The 11164-nt window shown below is 32.8% G+C and overlaps 1 protein-coding gene across 1 annotated transcript; it reads right to left on the bottom strand.

The window, feature by feature from the left end:
* Positions 1-1763: 1763 nt before the first annotated feature.
* LOC131940417 (serine/threonine-protein phosphatase 2A regulatory subunit B'' subunit gamma) lies at positions 1764-9496 on the bottom strand. The gene is made up of 13 exons (XM_059299023.1): positions 9309-9496; positions 8297-8412; positions 8086-8135; positions 7599-7653; positions 7360-7472; positions 6858-7026; positions 6693-6737; positions 6460-6603; positions 6130-6266; positions 5670-5745; positions 5424-5561; positions 2574-2701; positions 1764-2424 (listed from the first exon to the last, which is right to left on the bottom strand). The coding sequence occupies exons 1-13, from the start codon at positions 9361-9363 to the stop codon at positions 2322-2324; spliced, it is 1329 nt and encodes a 442-aa protein (XP_059155006.1). The 5' UTR covers positions 9364-9496; the 3' UTR covers positions 1764-2321.
* Between the last annotated feature and the right edge of the window lie 1668 nt (positions 9497-11164).

Raw genomic sequence — 11164 nt, 5'->3', positions numbered from 1 at the left:
ATTATTGTGATGTTTTAGTGATATTGATAATTGCATTATATTAGAGTAGACAAAACATGTTACAATAGTTGTAATATATATTAAATTATTGTTAGAAACCTATGAAATTTATAGCAATCATCCATAGATGATTTCACTCTGAGAGGGGGGGGGGGCATGTCAGGAAGTGTGGCACCACACACATGTTATAAAGTTATATAAAGTTATTTTTGTAGTTGTTTTTTTATTTTATAAAAACTCATTTTGCAGATGGATCAATATACCTAACGTTAGCCAGCTCACTTAGTATTTTCAAAAGAAATAGCTGTTTTAAAAAAATTAAAACAAGAATATTTTGGCATGGACTGAAGTGTGACATCATTATGGAGGGGGGGTGTAACATTTGTGACAATGGAGAGAGTGGATGCAACATCCCAAAAGAAAAGCATTATGTGATTTCTATTTTACAAATGAAATTCTTTGCTATTATATCCTAGTAATTTTGAATGTGCCATCTAGGAATAAATAAGTAGCTTATACTTATAGGAAAAGTAAATTGTTTTTTAAGAAATTGTAATATGCAACCCTGTCCCATTTTCTCAACTTGACTCCAGGTGTAGCCCATCCTTGTAGTTTCAGCTTCGACTTACAACTTTTGGTCTTAAGATGCCATATGAAAGGTCTCACTGCTACATCATGGAAGGAGTTAGTTAAATGCTCAAAACACAATTGGTCCTGTACTTTGATGATTTTTATTGTCCATAAAATAATTTTTACATAATGACCACATGATACTTGATTTAATGTAAAAAAAATGTTATAGTTATTTTGAACAAATTTTGTATTTATAGTTAAAAAATACAGTAATATTTGCACAAAATAAATCAGTTATAACACATACCTCGAGTTCGCATTATTCAGATAATTAAAACATTTTGTAGTGTTTGCCTTTATGAGTGTTGTAGTTGTAGCTAACAAAATTGTATCTGGACCAAATTTATTAATCCCACAACCCTGTTAATTTTTAATGTGTAAGTAGGCCTATTTTATCCATTTGTGGGCTTTGATGTTTGACAATCAATATTGATCTCACATTCATTACTGGACAGGATGTTGTGATGTAGCTCATGTGAATGCATAGGTCATCCTCCAAGTAGGTTTCATCACTTGGTCAAGTGACACCTGGTACTATAACTGATGTTTAGACACGTTCTAATACTGTAGGTCAATTGGTCTCACCCTATTTACGATGGTGTCACCCCTGTGTTTCCTGTAAATTAGTTTAGTGGAACAAAGTGGACATTAAGTCTGCAATAGACTCTAGCGTCACTTGGTACAGTCTGCAACCCTGCAACACACACTGGGACACTGCTTCAATTCGTATAGGTACCCATGTGGTCAAATACTAATTATATCAGTTCTTCGCCTTTCCTGTCAGTTTTAAGGTACTTTTACTTGCTGAATATTGATGACTGTGGGTGATCAGATAGTATAGTAATACATAAACAATGTTGAACAAAAGGTATTCAATATTTATTTTTTCTTAAAACCAATGTGGATTAACAATTAGAACAGCTGAACATTCATTTAAGTTTTACACTCTTCAACCAATATTGCAAATACAAGAGAAACACATCTAAAAGCATTAAATGGAGAAAATAATATGGTTACTTAAGTACCTTATTGTAAAACCAATATTTCCTTGTTAACACCGACAAATTTCTAATACAATGTATAAGAATTTTTACAATGTACAGCAAAAAGTAATTTAACAACACACATCAGAAATTAAAAACGCAAGTTTTTATTGACAAACATCAGATCCTGTGATACATACAATGTCTCTTGCAAATATCTCAAACATGATCCCACACAGTTACAGTGATGAGCAAACAATTGAAATGTAACGACTTGAATGAAATGTATTTAACTACTTCCATTGAAACTAAACACAAAAGTTACTACTAGTGCTTGTGATTTTACAGAATTATTATAATTCCTTTATATTTTATTTAGCTTTTACTTTAGCATTGTGACTAGTAAAACAAAAGATGAAAAAATATATGCATAGGGACATTAAAAAAATATTAAATTAACTTTATAAAAGGGAAGAAGTATACATTTCACAATCTCATTTGATTATTTAAAAAAAAAAAGACACATGATTGTATCAGCACAGAATTAATTAAGGTCCTAGTAAGTATGAAGGAATGTTAAATGTCAAATAACAACAGTCTTTTGTCTGAAAAAAAAACAGATTTACATATGTAGAAGTTTTGTCTGACATGGTTGAAAATGGTGTTTACATAATGATGGACAATACCAGCTAACCCTTGCCTGGGTCACACCTCATCAGACAAATCAGGGATAAGATATTCTCTATTCTCATAGGTCCAAAAGTCATTGAGGTCAATCAAAATACTCACTACTGTATCCCCTTTGCCACTGTGGACATAGAAATAATAAATTTTTAAAAACGGATTTTCAAAGTATATAGTGTATTCTTATATTTACTGCATTTTTAATGAAATCAGGTGATCTTCCAAGAATATCTTATAGTAATCAATTAAATATACACAAAAAAGGCATCTAACCTATTAATTAAATCATTAAGTGTGATCTTCAAAGGATTCCTAGGCTTAACCATATCAAAAATTTCATCTTTGACATCCTGAAATTTGATTGGCTCTTGGCCATGGATTTTCATCTGTTCTTGAATAGCCTAGTGAATAAAAAGTGTGTTACTTGAGAGATGGCATGGTTAGGTGATGAAGCACACTGTAGCTAAACTGTAAAATGTCAGAGCCGCAAAGCTTTCATGTTTAGGAAAATTAAGATTGCTGGACATAGAACTGATAACACTATACCTTCACATGCCGAAGTCACAGAGACTAATGTTATGACCTCTAAATCATTTGGTCACAGAGACGAATGTTATGACCTCTATATTATTTGCTCTACTGACCATAAGGTCAGAAAGGATATATACATACAGGTTTTTTTTATACCTAACATATATGACAGGAAACAGATTCAACTCTCAAACATCTACTTTTAGGGTCGATTTTCGCCAATTTTCAAAGTAACAAATATTGACATATTATATATCAATTTTGTTGCTTAACAATCGAGGAATTCAAAAATATAAAAATTAATAGCACTAGACATTTACATCACGTTCAAAATTTAGATTAACCACACTCACTCAAATGACATTTTTTTTTTACATCTAAATGTTGTAAGGTCTAAAATCCACGAAATTCACAAAATTAACAATATAATTACACAGAAATGTCACTTAGGCATAAATTTATTTGTAATTATGTCAAACTTTACAAAATATACCAGTTTATAGCTTATTTCTATAATTATTCTTGAAAAAAAAAACGACCGCTATCCCCTTTAAAAAATGTTCAAAATTCTGGCTTTAAAAACACTCTGGGGAAGAAAAAAATAACAGAGTTAAATATAGAAGGTCTATATAAAAAATATTATTAGTAAATTATGTCTATATGCCAATTTTTATTATAGTTGCAGCATTTACATGGCTAATTATAATTGTTTAGTACTTTATAAATTAATTTAAAGTTACGACTGTCTGTGGCCTCATTCAAATAGTGTGGTGTCAGTGAACAGGGTGTTAGGGCCTGATACGATTTCATTAGAATTGGTAATGAACAGAATGTATCATTAGAACTGGCCTATAAAAACAATGTTGATGATAGATGCAGTCGTTTTAATGCTACTTATAATAGATCAAAATGACAAACATAATTAAAACCTAAGAATCTGGAAGCGGTGACCTCATTTTACTGACACGTTTGTGAAATAGTAAAATCGATCTAGATCTAGAATCTACGTAATTTTGAAAATACGCTAGATCTAGAAGCAAAATCACTTTTAAAAACTAAAGTTAGTGATTAGTTCTGTAATGAAATTGAAATCCACAGCTAATATGTAAGTATCTTTTGATTTAAAAAAAAAATACGCGTAGTTCTAAGAAAAAAAAATTCTACGGTGTACTCGATCCCTATCCCAAAACGTGCCAGCCATATCGCATGCGTATTCAGCTACTCAGCTGCTTATCAGATCTTCGAATTTTAAATTTATATAATAAAAGTAGGTCACCATAAAAAAAAGAGTACAATGGCTCCCGTTTTCACGACAGCCGTCACTCGATTCATAATTTACAGAGTTATAAAGTTCTACTTTCTTTTGGCTATAGATTTGAAGAAATTTAAATTTGTTATTTCTCATGTGTTCCAACAATTGTACCTAATTTTAATAAACATTACATTAGTGAGGACTCGGTTCTTTTTAGGATTAGCCCTCGACACTATACAGACTATTGCGAAGAAACAGACTCGCGCGAATGTCGTGCGTAAGCTGGTTCAGTGGCGAAGGTTAGAAGCCAATTTCAGACGGAAAGTTTTTACTTTGAAATAATTACATTATCAATTAATTTCGATTTAAAACAAATGGCTTAAAGTCAAAAGTAAACTAACATTTAAAAACTTTGTTATTCGCAGTGTACTCAAGATTCTCGTGTTTTAAAGATAAGTCTAGTTTTACTACGTGTGCGTGCATGGTGCGAAGACCGATTTTCCGCGACAGAAAATCATTAAAAATAAAAAAAAAAGTATCTACGGCAAAATAATAATTATATTTTACAGAATTAAATAGATTTAACTTAACTGTTATTTAAATACATGCTTCGGAGTAAAAAAATACAATTTTATATCCGTAAAAAATTAACTGAAATTCCCGCTTTCAGCGACGCCGATGTGTCGTAATTTTCGGCAGTCATTTTGTTCAAATTAAAGTAAAAAACGCATTCAAACATACTTTTTTTTACTTTCATAATTTACAGCAATCATTTCTAATGAAAAATCCATAAAAAAATAATAGTTATTTTTACAAAATATTATTTCTTACCTTATTAGTGCAGTACACGTACTTTCCAAGTAGATCCATTCCGTCTAGATTTGCATACTTCGCATCCTTCGCCGCGGCACAAAATGTCATAAAAAACGAATTCCACAAAAATGTTGCTAACGAAGCTTGTAAAAACCTTGCTCTATTTATCAGTATAAACAAAATCCCCGAACGATGTCTGGTTAGAAAGTTTATGAACGGCGAAGACCGAATATGCATTTTGCGGTACAAATCTGTTTCCTGCCATATTGGTTTTGCAATGGGACCAAAAATTGGAATTTAGCTTTAGAACAAGTTTCATGTATAGTCAAGTCATTATCCTAGTTACCAAAAAAATTGTTACAGATATAAGCTTTATAATTAATTAAATTTATTTTAGTTGCACCTCTATATAGAAATGGCTTTCTAAAAAACATCATCATCCGTTTACTGCTCTAACTGTAAAAGTTTCTGGAAATTTGAGCTATTCTAAAAGAAATTTAAAACGCAATAAAAAAATTCAAGCTCACCCTGAAGAAAAAGTTGAGTGAGAATACATTAAGGTGACCCTGGTGCTGGACATCTAGTATTCTGAACAAGTACCTTAGAGCTTGAGACTCCCTGCGATTTTCCATGGCTAAAACAAAATCTAAGTATGTTTTGTAGTCCTGCAAGAAAAAAAGTAAAACTTTGATGTTTAACTAAATCCTTGTTTGGTTTAAATGCAATCTAAACAGTTTCTATAGCTCAAAAACTATTTAAAACAGAGTCCCTACCATTTCACCCTCATAAGTGAGACATTCTTGAAAGACTCTGTCTAAAAATACATCAGTTAATGTTCCAGTACCATACCTGATTAAAGAAAACAAAATTGTAAACAATGAAGTATAGATAATTCAATCAAGGAATCCAATATATGTGAAATTAATCCTAATATAAAATGCATTATGACTAAATGATCATAAAAATGAAAAACAAAACAGCAATAGCAGCAATTATCTTTACAACATCTAAAGAATGGATTTGCTATATTAATAACCAGTCTAGTGAGTTTTAATAAAGCATTATCACTTTTGTATCCTTGTGTGCTGATCTTTAAATGATTGCATTAAGTTGACCAAGGTTATCTACTATAATATCTAGTATTACGTGAACAAGTTATATAGACATTCAACACATTTTAGTACACACATTTCCCTGAAAATAGAGTTTCCACATATTCAATAACAACACTACCTAGCTAGCTCTTCTTTACTCAGCATCCCATTTCTGTCTTTATCAAGATTCAGATACTGGCCATAAACACGGAGTGCAGATGGTGCTGAAAACCAATTAGATTCTTGCATTTCTTTAGATAATTCTTCATCCCTCAACTGAAAATGTTATTTAAAAAATTATAATGAAATCTATACTATAGGCTTATACAAAACATTATCAAAAATAAAAAAAGGTTAACTAGAAATGGATTTAATAAATTAAAAAAAACATTTTAAAAGATATAACAAAAAGAAAACAAGTTAATACAAATGAAGCTAAAAATATTTTTTTAAAACTAAACGCAATTACCTCAAGCAGATCATCCAAAAAACTACAGGCAAGAATGTCTTGTATTCGAATCCTCCCATTCCTCAAGGGATCAAGAAAGAAGAAAAACTTACGAACAGCTGTGCAAACATAGAATGAGTAAAATGACCTTTCAAGTCCATTGAGCTGAAAGTAGAAAAAACAACTATTAGAATATACAATAGGTTAATAATAAAAATAGTACAATCTTACACCTACATTATTTTTTTTATTACCTGGGGTAGTGTGGGAATCAGTTCTAAAATGTAATTTTCTAGGTCCTGTAAAGGTAAAAATGTAAGTAGTTTAAACATCAGACATAATTCATAAATCAATAACATTAACGACAAAAAAAGTTACATATGAAAAATATTAAATGAAAAGAAGTTTCGTGAACTAACCGACTCTTTAAGGTAGCCTTGGCCAGCAACATCATAGAGAGACAAACCAATACGAGTCTGATGAAGCCAAACTTTGCGCATGACATAATTGAAAAATTGCATGATGGATATTCTACCATATGGGTCATTCTGGAGCAGCTTACAAAATACTGATGCTTGAAAGAAAGGTCTAGAACAGAAAAAACAAATTGTTAAAATATTTATTAACCTTTTGGCTCCTAGGCTGCAACACTATTCTCGCTCCCCCAATCCTAATATTAGGATTATAATTATAACTTAAATGTAGGGTGGGCCTTATAACAAATTCAAAGTAAATTAAACTTTCATAAACAAGCATACATTTTTTTAAATTTCTAAAACAAAAGTAAAATGGAGAATACATTTAATCAAACTTAGATAAAGTCTTAATCGTATTTAGTTAAACAAAAAATAATTTATGACCGCTCAGATTTATTCCAGACAAAACCTGAAATTAAGTAAATAAAATAGAATTTTCAATTACTTGCACTTGGATCCGGCCTCTTCTTGCACTTTGAGAAAGTCTTCATAAGATATCATCTGCTCATCGCCATTCAGTGGATGTGTGTGATGTTTGTCCAATAAAAACCAAAGTTTCTGAAGACGCATCATATTAATTAGTCATCTCTTTCCAAGATGTTAAATTATTATAACAATCATCATGTACGTACACTTTATATAATGAAGAAAACTCTAACAAAAAAAAAAGAAAAAACCAGATACCTGAAGTTCATCATTGTCTAGTAGTTCCCTACTCCTTCTTTGAAGAAATAAAGCTCTGAAAATCGTATCGAAACATTCTGTCAAGATAAGTATTTAAAAAGCAGGGATCGGATAGCTATTTACATTATTTTCATTTATTTCCCATTTATCCCCGAGACTAATGGAGCAGATAAAGTAGAGTTCATCTGTTTCAATGACCTTGGCATACATGTGGTTGGCACTGTGCTTAGTTGCCTTAGTAATTTAGTTCCCTAACGTTAGTTAGAAACCCATATTTAAGAGTTAGATGGACTCAGAGATGTCCATAATTAATAGGATATAATTATAGCTTGAGGCCTTATATAATATAAACAACGGATTTCTAACCAGGTAATAATATTCCTTTTTTAATTTTTAAACATTTTTCTTCATGTAATAAAAATGGGGCAGCAGTAATTATTACTATCAAAATGATCTCAAGAGAAATATACAACAAATATTAAGTTACCTAGACTCTTCCCTTAGTTTCATAAGCAATGGTTCATCTTCAGATGGAAGCTGGAAATAATGATAGTAATAAGTTAACATTTTGAATCAAATGAATAATTATAAAAATAAATCTTACACTTTATTAAGTAAAGTGATGGACAAAGTAAAAAAGCACCTATAAATAAGGGAATAAATGTTTATTTTCATTAGTGTTTGTATCATTTTCTTACTTTTGAATATAGACTAGGTACATTTTTGTGGTCGCTGTCAAGACCTTTAAATTGTTTGTATACATTTGTAAAAATTTCCAATTCTTCTTCTTTTGTAGTCTTAGTTTGATGTTTATCTAGAGGTGTTAAAAGAAAAAAATTAGCAGCACCACACAATAAATGGATTGTCACAAGCAAATGGTGTGTAAATAAAAAAAATTTTAAGTTTTTTTTGTTTTTGTCTCAGCCTTAAAACATGAGTTACAATCAAACTTGAATAATATTTTTTTTAAAGGTGTTTTTCAATAAATATTTTCTCTTGTCCAATTCACACCCTTTTCTACCTCTACATTTATATTACGAATATGATTGCATATTTCAATGTAACTTCTATAAAGGCACGGCCAACATCAGCATTGATAAGCAAAGTAAGTCTCAAATAAAATGTAAAAACTAAAGTCATTTTAAAAATCTGCAAGGTGGTGTTCAAAGTTTGCAGAATTAGATCTAGATCTAGACTCTAGATCTAATCTAGATTCTAGAAATCTAGATCTAGAATGCAATTGAATTGCTGATCACACTGAAAATGCTATTTCACAATTTAGATCTAGACTCTAGATCTAGATCTTTTTTCTAGATCTAGCCTAGAAAAAAAAAATTTGGGCCTACACAGTACACTGTGAGTACACTCTACCTACACTATGACTACAGAGTTTCTTCCAGGCATCTCTCAAAAAAATTTTACCGCCCCCCCCCCCCCCCCCCCCCCCGAACGAAATGAAAATTTATATAATTTATATAGATCTAGAAAATATTTACTTTTAACAGTGTCAGCCCCCCCCCCCCCCCGAAGAAAGTCTACCCCCCCCCCCCCCCCCCGAAAATCTCAAGTGCCCCCCCGGAGAAAAAAGTCTGGAAGAAACACTGTACGACTACAACACGACACTACAAACAAATTGTTAAGTAAATTAAGTTACAACAAACAAACAAAAAATGAATGACAAAATATTAGGTCTATACAAATATGATTTACTTTGTTTCTTTTTTAGAAAATCCCGTAATGTCTTTGACCATGATGTATTATGCATTTTAAGTAATGCTAAGAAGAACTGTGAACTGTGATGTCTGAACTAGCAAGAAATTTTACATCGACTACATTACAACAATTTTGTTTATACGGCCATCTTAAATTTTTGCTTCCCGGCTAGTATGGTATTGGTTGATTCTGTAAAAGCGACATCTGTCTAAATAAAGGGGGCTTATTATTCTCGTCACGACATGTAAATTGCAACAGTTACGCCCTTACCTTCCCTCCTTCTGAATGGCATGCTAAAACTTGCTAAGTAGGCCTATTATTTACTTTTATAAAATAGTTTCGTTCAATACGAAAATCATAATTACGTTATTTATTATGCCTACCAACAGATGCAAATGCTATCATATTAGAAATTTGTAGGCTACAATTAATAGGCTTATACGCCAAAACCAGTGGCTGAACTAGAAAAAAAGGGCCACCCCGCAAAAACATTTTATAGCCCCCCCCCCCCCCAGAGTTTCTTCCAGGCATCTCTTCGGGGGGGGCGAAGCCCCCCCGAAAAATTTTTACCGCCCCCCCGAACGAAATAAAATTTATATAATTTATATAGAAAATATATACTTTTAACAGTGTCCGCCCCCCCGAAGAAAGTTTACCGCCCCCCCGAAGATTTCAAGTGCCCCCCCGGAGAAAAAAGTCTGGAAGAAACACTGGCCCCCCCCCCCCCACACACACACACAGAGCCGGCGTTAGGGGGTGGCAAACGGGGCGGTCGCCCCAGGCCCCGCGCTTGAAGGGGCCCCGCGCTTCAGCACCGTCATTATTGTCTGAATTAGTTTGTAAACTTAAATAATCTTTGCTGAATTAAATTAAAAAAAAACAACAACTAAATGGCCGAAGTTGTTGGATGTTAAAACTGAGGCCATGGCTGATGTTAGTGAGTTATCCTCTACATGGACTGTGACAGGCCGTTTTCGATACGAAGACATTAGTGTCACACATCGTTAGCACGGTCGACTCGCAATTGTCCTGAGGTGACTGGAGAAGGCGGTCGCGAATTAGCCCCCGACCTGACATGGGAGGTAATGAGATACCTTATTGTATGCGGACCGTTGAAGACGTTTTTTTTTAGTGAGCAGGCGGGGGTGCCTGTAGTAAACAGTCAGTGACCTGGTGATGGCTTGCAGAGGAGGGGGGGGGGGGGGAGAGCGGATGGGGACATGCCCCGGACATCCAGAGTATTTATCCTTAAAATCATAATATATACACTGTATGAGCATCTTTTGTGTAATTATGCTTATACACTACGATACGTTTGTTAGGCATCCATACAGTAATTATGTACATATTCATTTTATATATTGTCAGGTCATCTTTAAATACATTATACTTGTATTTATTTTTATATTTTTGAAGGGCATTTATACAGTAATTATGTCCACATTGATTTTGGTAAACTTTAACGGTATTCGTAAAGTGATTAAGCACATGTTTATTTTAATTAATTGTAGGGATATTCAGTATAATAGTTAAGACCATAGTGATTCTTGTTTTAAAATAGTATAGGCACACTAAATAAATTATAAAGTCTATACTGTTTGATACATCGGGCCGAGACTGTTTTATGGTAAAGTTCTCCTGATTCATCAAATGTCTAAATTACCGGCAGTCCGAGCATGCCGTCGCGAAACTCATAAATAAGGCGAAGCTGGCTGTCACATGGTTCACTTTCTAACTATAGGCACGAACCTTCTCTTGTGAGAACGCGGTCTTAACCTGTAATGTAATACGTGGACGCTCTATAAACACACACCTCTTGAATGGCTGCGGTCAGAGATCCAGTAACGTAGTAC

This window comes from Physella acuta, unplaced genomic scaffold (assembly GCF_028476545.2).
Source record: "Physella acuta isolate Inbredline_101_S28 unplaced genomic scaffold, ASM2847654v3 ptg000316l, whole genome shotgun sequence".
In the NCBI taxonomy this organism is placed as follows: Eukaryota; Metazoa; Mollusca; class Gastropoda; family Physidae; genus Physella; species Physella acuta.
This window is presented reverse-complemented; position numbering and strand designations above follow the sequence as displayed.